This window comes from Amphibalanus amphitrite, unplaced genomic scaffold (genome assembly GCF_019059575.1).
Source record: "Amphibalanus amphitrite isolate SeventyFive unplaced genomic scaffold, NRLGWU_Aamphi_draft 000495F_arrow, whole genome shotgun sequence".
Classification (NCBI taxonomy): Eukaryota; Metazoa; Arthropoda; class Thecostraca; order Balanomorpha; family Balanidae; genus Amphibalanus; species Amphibalanus amphitrite.
The window spans coordinates 368,340-387,331 of record NW_024881989.1 but is presented as its reverse complement, the minus strand read 5'-3'; the positions used below and the strand labels follow the sequence as shown (position 1 = coordinate 387,331).

Sequence of the window (18,992 nt, the reverse complement as noted above, 5' to 3'; positions counted from 1 at the left end):
TGGGATGGCTGGCTGGGCAGAGCGTAAAAAATTATGAAGAAAATATTCAGCCATTGTTTGGTTCCGGTCAAAGGTCAGGTCACCAGTGGTCATCAAAAGTCAAATGTGGCCTTTTTCAGCATTCATTACAAAGCGGCGCATATCCCGGAAACAAATAAAGCTACAACACTGCAAACAACGCAATCGTGAGCCATTTTAACGTTTTTTTTTTTCTCTCAAATAAGCTATCAAATTTGACCTAATATCAACGGTTTAGCCTCCAGATGGCAAACCCGTTAAAATAACCGTCTTTAACAAAAAAAAGAACTAAAAAAAATAATTTTTGACTCAAGAAAGGCACGATATTGCTTTTGCGATCATCATGCTCCTCTCGTCGACGCGACGGCCGAAATAAACTTGAAATAAAAGTGATGACAGGTGCTGAAGCGGCGAATTCACACAGAGCAGCAGTTCGGGGTGTCGTGTCGCGGCACTCCCGACACTCGGGTGTGACATGACGCGCCTGGCGGCTGATTGGTCGGCGCCGGGCCTCGGGGCCGCTGATTGGCCAGCCGCCGGGGTGTGTCGCCGCGCGCTCCCATAAAGATGACGCTGCCGGTGCGGCCGCCAGTACGGGCCGACTGCCGCCGGCGATAACACACAGTCGACAGTGAGACGGACGCCGGCAGGGCCAGTGCCATTGGAACGTGTGAGGCGCGCTACTGGCAGTGAGCGGGTGAGGCAAACAGAACGGGCGCGCGGCGCCCGTGCACGCGGGCCTCCTGAGCCACTGCCGAACCGCGGACGGCAACACGCGCGCACAGCACAGAGCATACCCCCCCACACGGCACAGGGCGCACCCCCCCCCCCACACACACACCGCACAAAGCACACCTCCCCACCGCATAGACCACCCCCCCCCCCTAACCGCACAGAGCTACCCCCCCCCCCCCCGCACACAGTCACACTGCGCATGGCGCACGTCATCATATGCAACGCCGTTCATTTCCTAATAGGTTTGACACTCACGTTTTGTGAAGCTAAGAGCAAGTAGCCGGGCTGTTGCTGTCTTTTCGCGGCGCTCCGGCGGCAATCTGACCCGTGCTAGAGGCTCTGACCCGGGTCACTTTGACACAAATCTAGTAGGTGTGCCTGCCCCCCCCCCCCCCAGCCCCCCCGCGCCGCCGCCGCCGCCGCCGCCGCTGCCGACCCAGGTCCAGCCAGTCGCCATCGTAACGAGTCGGTACGGGAGAAACCAAAACGGCTTTAGGGCAGTGTTCGCCACGGGCCGCAAAACCCTAGTCCAGCCCAGCCCAGGCCCATGGGTTCACAGCCCGGCCCAGCCCGAACCCATTCATGGTAAAAGCGTCAAAGCCCAGCCAGGCCCAGCCCGTCAAAAATGAATTGGTTAAAAATTATTGACACCGCACAGGTACCCAAAGGTAGCAAAGAGACAATATTTTGCTAGCCGCATGCACAGTGCACATTGCATGCGTGCTTTATTGACTCGTTTTTTAGTCTTGCGCAGTAATAAGCTATGTAGTTATAGTTTTTGTCTCAGTTGCGAGCCCCTGACTCCACTTAACTGTTCCTGGCCCAGCCCATCCACAGCCCATCGATCCTTCATATTTGAGGGCCCAGCCCAGCCCGTAGCCCAGCCCAGCCCATGGCCCATTGGGCTGGCCCGGCCCATGGCGAACACTGCTTTAGGGAGGTTTTGGTAGGCAATATCTGTTAGCATTTCAAGTTCAGGGTACCTTAACCCACGAGCCGCTGGGGGGGGGGGGGGGGGCATAAAGTTGCCCCCCTTTACGTTTTGTGGAATATCTCCGAAACCTGATGAGCTACGAACGTGAAACTTGGCATAGCTTCAAATGAATACCTAGGCAATGTTTGAAGAAAGTTTGGTGGTTGTAGCATCTAAGATGACGTCACAGTGACGTCATAAAGTTTTGTCGTTTTCCGATATGGACCGTTTCTGATGACGCTGAGCATGAAACTCAACTGTAAATGAACTAGACAGCACCTGCTGTCATCCTAAAACATCTAAGTACACTTCCATCTAGTTGCTAACCAATAATTGGCCCTTTATATTCGGTCCCATATACCTGATGTATCGTGAGGAAACTGAGAGTCGCAAATCTATAATTTGACTTATGACGTCACTGTGACGTCATTTCAAATGGGATCGACACCAATTTGGACACAACCTCGGCTAGGTATTCAGGAAGATGTGTGCAAAGTTTCGCTTCTCTATCTCTTCGCGTTGCGACGATATCGCCGCGGAAGTAAAGGGGGGGCAACTATATGCCCCCCCCCCCCCAGCGGCCGGCGGGTGGCGCGGAGGCCCAGCGGCCGCCGGGTTAAAGGAAATAGTTCACTTTTTAACATGGGTTTTGAACTGGAATAGCAGTTCCGTAGCTTAGGCTGAGACGAGCATAAATCAGGAGCTTTTACAGCCCAACGATCACCCTAGGCAAAGATATTCTATTTCTCGTCCCGAAAAAGGTGTCTTGCGTTGAGGATGTGTGCCTTGCATATATTTCCATCCAGTATGAAAAGAGCATGGGTCCCGAAAATTCTTCAGAAACTAGAGAAATTATCTACGAGAACTCTAGAGAAATTCTCGTACTGATCAATTAGGACATTCAGGGGAACATTATCAGATCGAGCAGATCGCCCAAATGCCGGTGGCTGCGATAATTTCTCTGTTTCTGAAGAATTTTCGGGACCCATGCTCTTTTCATACTGGATCGCGTGTGCCTTACAGAAACTGAAAAGTTCTTCCTATATCAAAATATAGAAAAAAAATCTTTTGTTATAAAAAGGTTTTATTTTCTTTGCTGATTATTTTGAACATAAAAAATCATAAATCGTTGCAAAAAAAAATAATTTCGTGAAAGTGAACTATTTCCTTTAACCCGCGCACCGACGGGGGGCGGATATCCGCCCCCCTGAGGTTTTTCGCGAATAGCGGGAAAACCGCGGCGCGTAGCGCCGCGAAATTTGGTATGACTATTCCCTCATCAATTTTACACATGGTGTGCAAGTTTGAACCTCCTACCTTTTAAGGTCAGGTCACCAGGTCACTTTGAATGACCCAACCTCAAGTCACTTTTTTGCAACTTTGTCACCGTGCCAGAGCTACAGTAGATGTCGGAGGCCTTTGAAAGTCGCAGGATATTATTAGGTCATTAGTAGCTACAATTTGTATATCTCGGAATTTTGATATCGGTGACCTAAGGTCAGGTCAATTTCGCGACCTCCCCATTATAAGTCAATGGGTGAAAAATCAACTCCCTGTTTTTACCACTAAAACGGGTCGGAATGGCCCCATATACCATACATGACTTCATATACGATCAAACTTCACTACCTTGAGGTCTGTTTTGCTGTTGGGCAGCTGTGAGGTCATGTGACGTCATCAAAGGTCACCAAAGGTTTTTGGCCAATAACTCCGTACAGGAACAAGATACAGACGCGTGGATGGTCTCATTGTGTTCAGCTCGTCAAGACGTATCGAATGATATACATGATGACCTCGAGGTCACGTGACCTGAGGTCAACCTTTGACCTTGACCTTTCGAGGTCAACATATATATCATTCGATGCGGATTGACGAGAGGATCACGATTATGCCCTTAGTTTGTTCCTATCTTGACTAATTCGAAAGTTATTCGAGAAAAACTCTCCATATCTAGCGCCGCCATTTTGACTTTTTCGACCCCTGTGACGTCATCTTTGACCTGACCTGAAAATGACCTTATTAAAAAATGTAGATCTTGACCGTGCGTATCCGATGCCATTTACCGCTTGTCGCTATCTTGCTTCGTTCTCGAGATCTCAGGGGGGGGGGGGCGGTCATCCGCCCTCCCGTCGGTGCGAAGTTGGCGCAGACCCCCGTCGGTGCGCGGGTTAACGTGGGTCGTACCAACCCCCCCCCGCCCCCTCCTTGTGCCGTCGAAGGACGCAAAATGGCCTGTGCCGGCGAGGGTTAAGCCTATGGGAATATATTCAAATAACTCCAAGTCGGAAAATACTAGAGATATCAAATTCGTTCTATCCCTTTTTTGCTTTGATACCACAGTACTTAACAGTATGTCACTCGGTTTTTTCTTTGTTTGGTGTACTTATCCAAGGGTCAGGTCAAAGGAGGTCAATTGAGGTCAAATGACGTTTGTGCCAATAACTTATCACATAATAAAGATAAAACTTAAAAGTGGTATCATTCTGTTCCTCTTGAACAGCCGAGTCGAATGCTATGCAACATTCAGCATTTGAACCATTCTCAGGACTTAAGTTTTACTTAAGATATGCTTAAGTTCTTAAGTACACCCCTAGAACGCCTAGGGGGGGGGGTTGTATCAACCCCCCCCCTGAGGTTTTTTCGAAGTGCACGCTAAACGGCTTGTCGTAGCGGGCTGAAATTTTCAATACCCTCTGGGGCAACCTTTGCGCATCTTTTGCCGAAAAAAATTGATCGGGTCATGTCAGGTCACGGAGTTATGACGTCATAAGAGGTACAGCCTCCGGCCGGATTTTCACAAACTGAGTGCCGACGCCCGAGGTTTCCTGCCGGTGGTACGGACATCGGTTGATGGATCGTGATGAAACTTCCCATGCATGTTGGGGCAAGTATTGGCTATCATATGGTATAAGAAATTTGACCAGGTCAGGTCAGGTCACGGAGCTATGACGTCACAAGAGGAACAGCGTCCGGTACTATTTTTGAAAAGCGCCCGAACCATTATTTTGCTAATTCTTGTCACCTCAATGGGAATATGCAGCAATATTTGCTTGTATAGGGAGCAAATGGACCTCCCAAATCCAAAAATACAATCAGATTTCAAAAATTTAAATTTTGATTTTTCGAATTTCTGCCGCCGACTGTGACCTTGCCGACTTCCGGCGCTCCCAACGCGCCATTTTTAGAGCTAGGGAAACGAAATACATACCAAACGATAGAGAATTGATCAAGGAACACGATAGTAAAGGTTTCAAGTCGATATCTCTCACCGTTTTGCCGCAATCGCCGCCGAAAGTTGAAAAAGTCTATTTTTCCGAAAATTTGACCTTTGACCGGTCAAAAGTAGGTCAAATGTTGACCTAGGACCAAAAAATATACCACCAATCGCGAGATCTCGTTGAGAGCAATCCGTTGGTTTTTTCCGCTAAGCTCTACGACCTTCCGTTTCGAAACGCCAGGGGGGGTCGTAACAACCCCCCCCCTGGTCGTTCGTGTTATGAGAAATGGCCTGGTCGTGCGAGGGTTAAGCAAACAAAAAGTTATAACATTCGACGCGCCTACACGTGCTGTGCTCACTGGTGCTTTTGTTTTGCTTTATTAGATCAAAAGGTATCAGCGAAAAACTTTTGACCTGTTTTAGCAAATTTTTACATTTACCCTCGCCCTGGCAGGGGGGGGGGGGTCGATGCGACCCCCTAACCCTAAGGTTTTCGAAAATAGCGTAAAAACGGCGGCGCGCAGCGCCGCCAAATTTAGTACAGCCTATGGGGCAGCCTTTTTACATATAACCTGTAAATTTCAGGTCCGGGCGACCTTGGGTCAGGTCACCAGGTCAGAAAAACCGGTACAAGGTCATGGTCAAATTTTAATTTTCTTTTTGCACCTGTCCAACTCACAGTTTTGGACTGATTTCCCTCAAACTTTCAGGATGTACTAAGTTCACCGAGTTGTATAACCAATAGTTCGGGTTTTTTATGTCACTGACCTGAGGTCAGTTAGAGGTCATTACGTCGTAATGTTAAGCCTATGGGAAAATACTAAAGTCATGAAATACTGGAGACATCCGCTTCGTTCTATCACTTTTGTGCTTTGAAACCACAGCACTTAACAGCAGGTCACTTGGTGCTTCTTTGTTTGGTGTACTTATCCATGGGTCATGTCAAATGAGGTCAACTGAGGTCAAATGAGTCAATGACGTTTTTGCCAATAACTTGGCATATAATGACGCTAGAGCCTAAAACATGGTATCATTGTGTTCCTGGTGATCAGCCGAATCGAATGATATGCGATATTATGCAATTTGGTTAACTTGAACTTAATTTATTAATTTAAATTTACTTAAAATTTAAGAAAAACTTTAAGTACACTTAAGCAGGCTAAAAAGTATACTATTCGACGCGCCTTGACGTGCTGAGTTAACTGGTGCTTTTTTTGCTCTATCTTAATTAGATCAAAAGTTATAAGCGAAAAACTTTTGACCTGTTTTTAGCGAAATTTTTACATTTATACCCCCAAAACCGCCTAAATATTGACCTAGAGCAACCAAATTTGCACAGGGGTGAGAGCTCCAGGGGGGCCACCTACCTACCAAATTTGGTATTTCTAGGTGCCACAGGAGCCATTCGCGACGCATCGAATGAACTATACCTAACTTGATCTTGAAATGTTAACTTGAAAATTTGACCTCAGGTCAAGGTCATGACCTGACCGGAAAGAGTTATGTTGCATATCAGTCGATCCGTATCGTCGAGCTGAACACAGCTAAGGCTTTTCATCGCTTTAGCATGCCTCTATCAAAAGTTATTTGCGAAAAACTGTTAGATACCATTCGTGACCTGAGATGACCTCAGGGGCATAAACAGGAGTCACGGACGGTGTTACCCAATGGGCGGTGTTACCCCGAAAAAAAAAAATGTAGACGGTTACTAAATGTGGAATGATGCAATTATGAACGAGATTACAATAATACCTACAATTGGGTGATATGTAGGTATGTAAAATTAATGCAACAATCATATGAAACTGAGAGATTTAACATGTGGCCAAAAATTACGTGACTAGACCCTAAACGGTTAAGGGCGTCGGTGTTCCCCAGTCTTCCCCTACACAAAGAGGGTCTCCTGCCAATGAGGCCCCCTGACTCATGCCAAGATAGAGCCTCTGTGCAGAGGGACACTCTCATTCAGAAGGGGCCTCCAGTCCTGTCTATTAACCCGCGCCCCAGTGGCGGTCTCGGCCAACTTCGCCCTAGTGAGGGGGGGCATATGTTACCACCCACCTCTAACTCCAAAACTAAGAGGGCTAGAAAGACGCGGTAAAAAGCAGTCGATAGCTCTCAATACGTACGTTTGAAAGTATTTCGGTCATTTTTCACCTTAGAGCAATATTGGGGTCACCAGAGGTCATCAAAGGTCAAAATTTGCCAATTGTCATTATATTTTTCAGAAAACATGCTGCTATCTCAGGAACTATGGTAGCTAGAAAAACGCATGGAAAAGCAATCGATAGCTTTTGAACTCTTCTTTTGAAAACGTGATTATCAATATTGTCCTCAGGTCAACGGTTTAGCCTCCAGAGGGCAAAAACTCCAAAAATAGCTGTTTTTACGAAAAGTGTTTTTCGACAATAACTTTCGACTACAAAAAGCCACGACATTTCTATTGTCAGAATCGTGTTCCCCTCACCGAGACGCGTCGAATGAACTATAATTTGACCTTGAAAGGTCAACTTAAAAATTTGACCTCAGGTCAAGGTCATGACCTGACCGGAAAAGGTCATGCTGCATATCAGTCGATGCGTCTCAACAAGACAAACACAATGAGACCATCCCCAGCGTTCTATCTCTTTCCAATCGCGAGTTATTGGCAAAAAAAACTGTTTGTAGCCTCAAATGACCTCGGATGACCTTTCTAGAGGCTATCAGCAAAAATGACACCTTGGTCATCACGAGTGGACTAAATCATTGTGATTCTGAAATATTTGGACTGTTCCTATGCGTACACACGGATCTAGAGGCATTTTCATTTTTCTCTATTGACTTGTAATGGAAAGGTCATGCCACTGACCTGACCTTAGGTCACGGATATAAAAAATCCGAGATATACAAATTGTAGGCTCCCATAACAGCATGCAATCCACCAAGTTTAAAACCTTTCTGACAAACACTGCAGGCTGGACATGATTGCAAACTTTTTTTAAGGCTTGGTCAGTTAACTTGACCTGGTGACCTGACCTGACATGACCTGGGGTCAAAAATTTCACACATTGTCCAAAATTGATGTACCAAAAGCTACCCCAAGCGGCGCGGCGCTACGCGCCGCGGTTTTTTATTCACACGCGAAAAACGCGACAGGGTGGTAACATATGCCCCCCCCCCCACTGGGGCGAAGGTTAACGATCTCCTGCCGGAGGAGGCCTCCTGACTCCCTCGTGTGCAGAGGTAGCCTCCCACTTAGAGAGTGCCTCTTTTCCAGAGAAGGTCTCCTGTCAAAGCGGGCTTCCTGTGGGCCCCGAGGCCCCCCTTGGGTGCACCGCTGAATGCTGCCACAACTTTTTTACCCTTGCCGGCTTACGGTAGCCAAGCCTTTCCTCATGTACGTTTCCAGATCACGACCACGTGTACAAGTGGGAGTGCAAGGCTGTTTTATTTGGGCATTCTTTCATTGGACAAATAACATTTTTTGGGGGGTTTCTGGTCGGATCATGTGATTGAGCTCTGTGGTCGCCAGCCAGGCCATGCTCCGCCAAAATCAGCGGCTCTGGGTGATTTATATCGGGTAATTGCATTACTGAACTAATTGTTTCTACTTTTGTACCTACTAGCAGTCAGCAAGGCTCCTTTTTATGGTTTCATTTCATCCAACTGTTGGTGACCGTCCAGGAACTGATCAGAGGCGGCGCGGGGGGGGGCGTTTGACCCCTACCGCACCAGATTCCTCCCTCCCCGGAAATCCGTGGGAGCCACAGAGAGGCGCTGCCTAAATCGACCTGCTAGACTTACCTTGAATTATCCGGGCCAAAAGTTCTACAGCAATAAATACAATGCCCAGTGCCTTCATAATTACAGATGCTTTGTACCTTTTCAGTCCATTGCCACCAAGCACTGTCAACATATTTCTTTAACACGCAAGTTCCTACACACGCAAAAAAGAAAACTAAAAAATAAAACAAGGACGTGGTTTTATCGATACCCCACAATGGCCAGTGCTAGAAAGCACCGTGCTTTATGCCGTTGCCAGCTATACGACTCGTGTGACCATTGGCTTCTGATCGCGGCCGTTACCGTGTTATACAGTAGGTCTACAAAATAAGTCCCCGTCGTATGCGGGTCACCTGTACAACACAACTAATCCGGTCACGACGCGATACGAGAGACAATGAAAACGGCGCGCACCGGCTGTCACCAGCCGGCCCACAGACGCGCCGGTCCAGTCACCAGTCACCAGTCACCAGTCACCAGTCACCAGTCACCAGTCACCACCAGTCACCGGCCGGCCCACAGCCGCGCCGGCCAGCAACGGCTCAGCGAGCTGAGAGTCAGCACAGAAAGTGACTTTTCCTGTGAACGCTAGTTGAACGCTGCTGGTTTGCTGATGTGTGGTCTGTGCCCGCTCTTGTCATTCTCAGACATATCAGTCATGGGGCAGGAAGAAAGCGAAATAAAAGGTAAAACACTGCATATAACATGCCAATTACAACAAAAAGTAAACGGTCTCAAGTGGCATCATTCAGTTCCCTTGAATGCATATTATAAGGCTGTTTTACATCAAAAGTAAGGTACTTAGATAAGTGACTTGAGTTTAATCATGTAAGTCACCGTGGAGTCACAGAGGTTGTAGGCCTCCATGCACGCTGGTGGCACGTGAACTATGTAAATGATTTAGTGTGGCAATGTCTCGGCCACTGGCGGATCAAAATGGGCCGTCAGGCCCTGCAGCCACGCAATTCACTGGGAAACAAAACATTGTTCAATGTCCATAAAACTTCCAGCGTTCGCTTCCTTATCAATTACCGTGTACTTTCGAACAGCATTGCTGATAAAACTTTTACTTTTTCTATCTATGCTACGAAATTACAAATCTTGTTGATTTTAATTTCTGAATTTCCAGTCAGTTTCGAACTCTGCCGGAGGGTCAGTGTCCAAACGTTCCTCCACGTTTGATCCGTCAGTGGTCTTGGCTCCACGTGCCGTGTGCTCGTGTCGGACCGCGCCGCGTGGGACCACGTGCGAGCATGTGACAGCTGGGCGCCTGGTCCGTGCCCACAGAGCCCTTGCTGAACGGACTCGGCATCATGCCCGGCATGAGCATCCAGTCGGACCAGCTGCGAGGGGAGGCCATGGAGGGCAGCGACACGTTCCTCTTCACCTCCGAGTCGGTCGGCGAGGGGCACCCAGGTGAGCCAGCCGGACGGCCCGCGCCGGCGCACGCGCAACACGCACACCAGAGCCGCGCGTCAGCCGTGTGTCAGTGCTGTGTCAGTGCTGTGTCAGTGCCCAGTGGTTTGTCAGTGCTGTGTCAGCGGTGTGTCAGTGCTGTGCCAGCGGTGTGTCAGTGGTGTGTCAGCGGTGTGTCAGTGCTGTGTCAGTGCTGTGTCAGTGCTGTGTCAGTGCCCAGTGGTTTGTCCGTGCTGTGTCAGTGGTGTGTCAGTGCTGTGTCAGTGCTGTGTCAGCGGTGTGTCAGTGCTGTGTCAGCGGTCTGGTGGCGGTCAGCGGTGTGTCAGTGCTGTGTCCGTGCTGTGTCCGTGCTGTGTCAGCCGTGTGTCAGTGCTGTATCAGTGCTGTATCAGTGCTGTATCCGTGTTTTGTCAGTGCTGTGTCAGTGCTGTGTCAGTGCTGTGTCAGTGCTGCGTCAGTGCTGTGTCACAGTGCCGTGTCAGTGGTGTGTCACAGTGCTGTGTCAGCGGTCTGGTGGCGGTCACTCACGCCGACACTGTCCAGGCGCGTGGCGCGCCGCCCGCTGTTTACTGGTGGGCGGCTCCTGCTGCGTTATACAATGTACAGTGTTTGTACCGGACTGCCGTACCCTGACCGGACCACCACCGCCGGGCCGGGACTGGGTGACGCCGCACAATCCAGTGCGCGCTGCCACACAGTCTCTCGGTGATGCTATTATACATGTTGTACCTGAAAACACAGCCATGTCGTCCCTCTGATCACGGCGTCCGTTTGTATCCACCGTCACTCAGCTGTCGTCCTCTGAGAGCGACCCTGCTTCCTAAACCCAGCGATGCCCTCCGCCCGGCCGTCTGGTTTGGTCCACCGACCCTGGTCCACCTCCCCTGGTCTGGCCCGGCGACCCTGGTCTGGCCCGGCGACCCTGGTCTGGTCCATGGAACCTGGTATAACTATTCCATTTTTGATTTTCTGATCTATTTACCCATGTCTGGCTCACCAACCGTTTCCGATATATGCATTGCCCGTAGCTATATCTGCCTACAGTGGTTATTATTTGCTTGGATTGGGGATCGGTTTTGACTGAAGCTTGGTAGATAGTATCTACATTCTACATATAGTTTGTCGCGTCATCCAGGCTCAGCATTGTGACATGCATATGTTCGTGGTGTCTATAGGATAACCGCCCGCTGCTGCTGACCGGCGTGGCTGATGGCCGTGTTTCTGTTTTTTTTTTCGGCAGACAAGATTTGCGACCAAGTAAGCGACGCCATCTTGGACGCCCACCTGCGGGAGGACCCGGACGCCAAGGTGGCCTGTGGTGAGGGCGGCGACTCGGCGGGACGGGCGACCACTGACGGCGACCACTGACGGCGACCGGTGACGGCGACCGGTGACGGCGACCGCTGACGGCGTCCGGTGGCGACCACTGATGGCGACCACTGACGGCGTCCGGTGGCGGTCACTGATGGCGACCACTGACAGTCACTAATGAGAAGTTCAATCTGGGTCCCCTTTACTTGCACAATAACCTCTAACGGATTGGAAAGCTGTTTATTGAAACATTGCTAGGAAATAACCTAATACATAGAGTCCATGTCTGATTGAGTCTGTCGAAGCAGGCTATTGGAACTATAAAAAGCATACAAAAAGTATATAGATAATGTTGTATTGTGTGAGTCAGTAATATAATATTATAAGCACCGAATGACCGCGCCTTTGTTGCTAGACATTTGAAACCCGCGACATTTAACCCTAGACATTTAAAAACCCGCGAGTTGCGGGGGGAGGGCGTTAAACGCCCCCACTTTTGTCGCCGCGCCATAGCATGAAAACGGCGCGCCGCAAGCGCGCCAATATTAGGGGACCTGTAGGGAATTGATTGAAGTTTATTGTGACAAAGATTAAAAAAATAGGTCGGAAAGTTTTGAGATATCGAGGTTTTAGTGCCGTCATGATTTCTGAGTTTTCAACCAAAAATGGCATATGTTTAAAATATCATATAAAATCACAGAATACATATAAAGACATGCCATAAACGCCATTAGACTGCGAATACCATGAACAATCAAATGGCTATCTTCGATTTTTGATTATCGTTCCGCATTTTTCAAAATCTCGAACTGAATCTTGGCAATTTCCTGTGACTTCTTCACGACCATGATGCATGCATTTCTTAAATTAAATTTTCTAACCAAACACGTACACATATGATGAAATGAATGTCACCATCGTGTTCCACGCCCAAAATTAATCATAAAACATGTGTCACAGGCTGCAAATATCAGTTTTGATTTTCGGGGATATTAGCCTACCTGGTTGACCTGACCTTGACACTGACCTATGCTTGACTGACCCCTACATGGATCTGACACTCTTGTAGGCCTTATATGATGGCTTGTGCACCGTTTTGACAGAGTTTATGACGAGAGACGCCCATTGCGAGGTTCTGAAGTCCATGCTACTGAAAGCCCGAATTTGACACCTTGTGTTAAAAGTTCAACTTTCAAGCTATCATAGTTTGGCCCGCGGAAATGACGTCAAGTGACGTCATGTCTGCCAATTTTGATGCAAAACCTTGAATTACGACAAACGCTCTCAAGAGCTCAGTTTCACAGCTAGATCCAATTTCTTCGCATGAGTGGACTACAAATACACGTATCTATCAAACTGCTAGCTCGAATTTTCAACTTTTGAAACTTTAAGAAATATGTATTCACAATTACAAAAAATGATTTTTTTTTGTTTGTTTTTTTACAAAAACCGGAATATTGTGACCAGTATAACGCCTTTTGGGGCGACTAACGGAGCGAGGGAGAGGGTGGGCCTTGCACGTGCGAAATCGCAAGGGGTACCTCCAACTGACTTGTGCACGGCACCCTACAAACCGGTCTATAGCGATGTGCCAAATTTGAGCACAATCGGCCCAGCCGTTCTCGAGATCTGGAAGCGGCACCCTGCACGTGCGCACGTGCAAAATGGGTCCCAACTGACTTGTGCACGGCACCCTACTAACTGGCCCCTAACCGTGTACCAAATTTGAGCGCCATCGGTCCAGCCGTTCTCGAGATCTGGAAACGAACCCTGCACGTGCGCACGTGCAGCAGCACCCCAACTCTGGCACATGGATATGCAGTGCCTAGTGGGTGCCTACCTACATGCCAACTTTCAGCGCAATCGGCCAAGTAATAACCGAGATATTGCAACAATTACAAAACTGACACCTCTTCGTTTTGCACGTGGCACGTGCATAAGGGGTCACCGACATGCATCGGGAATAGTCCAATACTTGGTAGAAGGAATGAAGCTACCCTACAAAAATTACCGCGTGTAAATCGGTCAAGTGGTTGCTGAGATATAAGCCTCGCAAAAGCGTCCCGGCCGGCCGCTCATACTCAGAAATTTCCGTTAATCTAAATTCTAAGGAAAGACTACGCTCGCCTCGCTCGCTCCGTAATAAAGCACACACTGATTAGCAAGTTTTAGTCCAATGTCTTAAAAAATAGCGAAGTTTTTCGCATTATTGTCAAAATTTTACAATCACAGATTTTTCAAAACAATTTTTCAGTACGTTTGTGACATTGTACAGCAATATGATGGCATCATCGTATTCCTGAGCTCAATCTGCATCTAAAAGTAACCTTTTTGTTGAAAAAATCATTTTTTAAATTTGACTTTTTCTTACCTGAAACTGACCTGACCTCCGGTAAATTCAGCTGAAAATGACCTCAAATGACACATACGACATTGTTCTCGAAATCTGCGAGTAAAATGGGCCATAAAACATGCGTCACGTGACCGATACATGATAAACGATTTTCGTGACCTAGGATAACCTGGCCTTGACCTGAAAAATTCGAAGTAAAAGTTCGGTACCCTCAGTGTATCTGAGGCATATATCAAGGAGTGCGCAAACCAAAAATGAGCCTGATCAGACTTGTCAGCCGGTGGTCAGAGCCTAATTTGTGAACAAGCAAAAATGTTGATAATTTCTATTTTGACCTGACCTGTGACGTCATCGGTGACCTCGAGGTAAATGAAAATAGGTTTTGTTCGACATTTTTTTTCAGGGCTATCAGACGCCGTTTGAACTTTGACGATCGGCCCAGTAGTTTCGGAGATAGAAGGAGGAGGCTCTGGAGAGCCCCCCCCCCCCCCAGTCACTCGAGTTATGGAAAATACCCCAGTCATACGCGGGTTAAGATCCCGATCAAGCTGTTTGAATGGATCGCTACGTCTACAGGGTCTTTCATAATGAATGTTACTTTTGAAAGAGCTATTTCTCAGGACATATATGTTCCTCATGTAATATGTACCATCACATGAAACAGAAACACATTAGCGTTTTTGCACACACAACTTTCATTTTAATACTCCTGAGGAATTTTCCACTGATCGCCCTTAATTAAGGCACACGTTTCGGCCCTCTGATGAAGGTGTCACACCCCGCGCCTCACAACGTCTGGGTCCAGGCTTCCAGCAAACCCTTCCACTGTGGTTCGCAGTGGATGGCTGCAGGAGGGTTTTGTCTCAGATCAGCCAATGCCGGACTCCCCAAAGCCAGTAGTCCAGCGGGGAGAGGTCAGGACTCCGTGGTGGCCATGGTCGCTCGGTGAGGCGGCTGATAACGCGCTCTTCGAAATTTTCGATCAGTCACTGGCGCAACAGCTGCCGTGGTGTGCACTGTGGCACCATCCTGCTGGAACCACAGGCCGTCTCTTTGAACCTTGTCCCTGACCTGAGGCAGAAGCATTCCTTGAGCAGCCTGAGGTAAGCCACCCCGTTCAGTGTTGACCCAGGGGAGAGCCAATGGCTGAAGACTTGTCCGTCGACCGTAATCCGTAATACGTTTTGGTGGTGTCGACATACTCTGCTTTTGCGTGAAAGAAAATTGGCGTTGTGAATTTTTTTATTTTTTGGAACAAAACCCTAATCAATTTGCAACAATATGCATATAAAATTCACGCAGAAGTGATAAATTAAGAGCTCCTAACTAAATGTTCAAAAGTAACATTCATTATGAAAGACCCTGTAGCATCCTATTTGCTAAGGGCCCTGATTCTCCGGTCTATCGTTCATTAAGCTGTGCTCCGTTTTGTGAGCGCCGTACATGGTTACTGGAAACAAATCCAACTGGGACTATGTAGAGTGTAGACACTACGCAGCTCTGTTAGCAAACGGCACCGTCTGAAAATCTCACATCAGTTGAACTCTATTTTTTATCCCGGCGCGGGTTAACCCGCGCCCCGTAGGGCTATCGGCGGACCCTACCACCCGTAGGGGAGGGGCCGTTTCGGCCCCCCCCTAAGATCTCGGAAATTTACCGGCCGATTTTCAAAATTCAAACGGTGTTCGATAGCCCCACCGGGGAACTACCTTGTGACCAAATTTCATTGACCCAGGTCAAACCGATGACGTCACAGGTCAGGTCAAAGGTCGGATTTTCACCGTTCACAGGCATTTCAAGAAATGTGTTGTGAAATTGAGTAAAATGGTAATTTATTGAAAACCATCGATGGTACATTGTTCGTCAAACACTTACTTTACTACCTGAGGTCACTGATACCAGGTCAGGTCACAGCGAGGTCAGGTCACCGGGGGCACAATATGAAAGTGTCGTATGATACATGTTTTATGGTCCATTTTACATGACAAATGCGATTATGTGGGTTAGGCAGCCTTTGGGGCCAGCCTGGGTCACATTTTGGTGAAGGTCAGGTCAAGGTCAGGTCAAATTAGGTCAAATTTCAAAGTTGATATTTTTGCATAATATGGGTATCGATTCGATGCAGCTCGTCACGGGGAGTCTAATGGTGGTCTTTGTTCTGCTCTACGAGACCTAGAATTGCCAAAAATTGAGTTTGAAAATTTGACGTCATCATTTTTGGACAGTTTTTTTCACTATAACTTGGCCAAAAAGCAGGTATCGATCTGAAATTTGGTATGTGGATAGAAGACGGTAGGTACTATCACATTTATTCCGGTTTTCTCGAAGCTAAAAAAAACTTTTTGGATTTTTTGGCTAATATATAAAAAAAATGCTTTTTTGATTTTTGGGGGTCAAAACTCAAAAATTTCAAAAATCCAAGATAATAGTTTTGTAGCCCTGTCAATTCTACACCTTTTATGTCTCGATCATTTTTCTGTATCTTCAAAGCTGTAGGCCTGACAGGTCTTCTCGCGAAGGTCTTTTTTCGGTCGAAAATGACAGAACATGACGTCATTCTGACGTCGTTTGTGGCCAACCTATCATAACCTCTGGATTTTTTTTGTCACAATGGGTACAATTGATGCCCGGAGGGGTCCTGAAAGTTTGGTGGCGATATCTCCAGCCGTTTAGGAGATATCGACGGAAAAGGACAGGGAGGGGCCGTTTCGGCCCCCCTACGGGGCGCGGGTTAATTAACCTTCGCCCAGGTGGGGCGTTTTTTTCTTTTCTTCTTTTTGGTCATACCTGTCAGTTTTTTGCGAGTGTAAAAAACCGCGGCGCACAGCGCGCGCCGCGAAACTTGATGTAGCTTATGGTACATTAATGTCGCATCATATGTAAAATTTTTGACCCCAGGTCACATAAGGTCAGGTCAACAAATCAAGTTAAGTGACCATGTATCTAAAAACCTTTGTGGTTCCATCATTCCTACAGGAAACATCCCAGAGGTTTGAAGCTCAGGCTATTGCATAAGGGAATCAGTACCAACACTTAGCATATCACGGAATTTTGAAATCTCATATCGGTGCCCTAAAGTCAGGCCAATTTTGTGACATCGCCATTATGAGTCAAGGGGACTAAATAGGGAGAAAATTAAAATGCTCTTATTGTGACTGAAAACACCAAAAACATCGGGACACAGGTAACCATGACACACTGAACCGGGAACTTGCACCTATCGATAGGCGTTATCACAAGTGTATTCGCGGCCATTGGGGCGACGTAAGAAAAGAAGAAAACAACTGGCCCCAAGAACTTTAAATTATCAGTTAGCATGCATCTTTTCCTTGATCTGTAGAGAATTTACCATTAATTGCTAGAGAAAATTGCATTTAAAATCTTCGATCTATGTTTTTTTTTCATCGTTTGCACAATATGTTCTTTTTTAAGCTAGAAACACTAATTAGAAATAGTTCCCGCATCATCAAGAACAATAGGGAAGGCTTGAAGTGAATACAATAATCTTAACGGTGTTGTAATCTATGTGAAGACACTTCTAAAATTGCCTGTAGAAATATTGAAGGCAAAAGTTCAACTTTTTCACAAGACGGATGTCTATAAACCTATTCAACGTGTGACAACTCAGCCGGTATTTCGTCGCCTACTGCCCAGCTTTCCCTAGTGACCGATAGAGGCGCTGCTATCGATGTCCGCCCGTGCCGCCTAACGTGACCCCATTTAGGCCCCCGAGGTCATCTCAGGTCACAAAACGTCTCCATTTTTTTGACAATAACTTTAGATCGAGACACGCTGAGTTGAACTCTGCAATATGTTTGGTAAACGCGTGATAAGCTTCCGCTGCAACCACTGTTTAGCCTATACAAATATGGAATATAGTTGTGCTTATATTGATATGAAAACATTTTTTAAAATACTTTTTGAAAAAAAAATATTTTTTTTCGTTTCTGGTCATTCTAAGCATGAAAAGTCATTAGTCTGTAGCAAAAACAAACAAACAAACAAACGAACAAACAAACAAGCAAACTGCACAAAAGTGGGCGATATCAATCACCTCTACCGCTTACCCGTCTGACTGCTGACCCATCTGACCGCTGACCACTGACGGCTGAGTGCTGACCACTGACCCGTCTGATCTGTCTGATCGCTGATTACATGACCAGTGACCACTGACCGATGGCTGATCTGACCGCTGACCCGTGTGGCTGTGCAGAGACGGCTGACCGCTGACCCGTGTGGCTGTGCAGAGACGGCTGACCGCTGACCCGTGTGGTTGTGCAGAGACGGCTGATGGCTGACCGCTGACCCGTGTGGCTGTGCAGAGACGGCTGACCGCTGACCCGTGTGGTTGTGCAGAGACGGCCACCAAGACGGGCATGATCCTGGTGCTGGGAGAGATCACCTCGAGGGCCACCATCGACTACCAGCAGGTGGTGCGCGACACCATCAAGGGCATCGGGTACGACGACAGCAGAAAAGGTGAGACGGCGGCCGACACCATCAGACACCAGACAGCAGAAAGGTGAGACGGCGGCCGACACCATCAGACACCAGACAGCAGAAAGGTGAGACGGCGGCCGACACCATCAGACACCAGACAGCAGAAAAGGTGAGACGGCGGCCGACACCATCAGACACCAGACAGTAGAAAAGGTGAGACGGCGGCCGACACCATCAGACACCAGACAGCAGAAAGGTGAGACGGCGGCCGATACCATCAGACACCAGACAGCAGAAAGGTGAGACGGCGGCCGACACCAGACAGCAGACAGCAGGAAGGTGAGACGGCGGCCGACACCATCAGACACCAGACAGCAGAAAGGTGAGACGGCGGCCGACACCATTAGACACCAGATAGCAGGAAGGTGAGACGGCGGCCGACACCATCAGACACCAGACAGCAGAAAGGTGAGACGGCGGCCGACACCAGACAGCAGAAAGGTGAGACGGCGGCCGACACCATCAGGCACCAGACAGCAGAAAAGGTGAGACGGCGGCCGACACCATCAGACACCAGACAGCAGGGAAGGTGAGACGGCGGCCGACACCATCAGACACCAGACAGCAGAAAGGTGAGACGGCGGCCGACACCACCAGACACCAGACAGCAGAAAGGTGAGACGGCGGCCGACACCAGACAGCGGGAGGGGTGAGCGCGGCCGACAGCCGGCAGACGTCAGACAGCGGGAGACACCAGACACAGGGAG

The 18,992-nt window shown here is 48.0% G+C and overlaps 1 protein-coding gene across 2 annotated transcripts in view; it reads left to right on the top strand.

Annotated features, from left to right (window-relative positions):
* The first annotated feature begins 590 nt into the window (after nt 1–590).
* The window catches only part of LOC122392642 (S-adenosylmethionine synthase-like), a 34,597-nt gene continuing 16,195 nt past the window's right edge, over nt 591–18,992 (top strand). Inside the window, exons 1-5 of one of the 2 annotated variants that reach the window (XM_043387728.1) lie at nt 591–715; nt 9,353–9,391; nt 9,993–10,121; nt 11,362–11,439; nt 18,142–18,264. In XM_043387728.1, coding sequence (XP_043243663.1) covers nt 9,364–9,391; nt 9,993–10,121; nt 11,362–11,439; nt 18,142–18,264 — 358 coding nt within the window. In that variant the 5' untranslated portion in view covers nt 591–715; nt 9,353–9,363. The remainder of the gene's footprint in view (nt 716–9,352; nt 9,392–9,992; nt 10,122–11,361; nt 11,440–18,141; nt 18,265–18,992) is intronic. The other variant, XM_043387729.1, reaches the window with a different exon arrangement.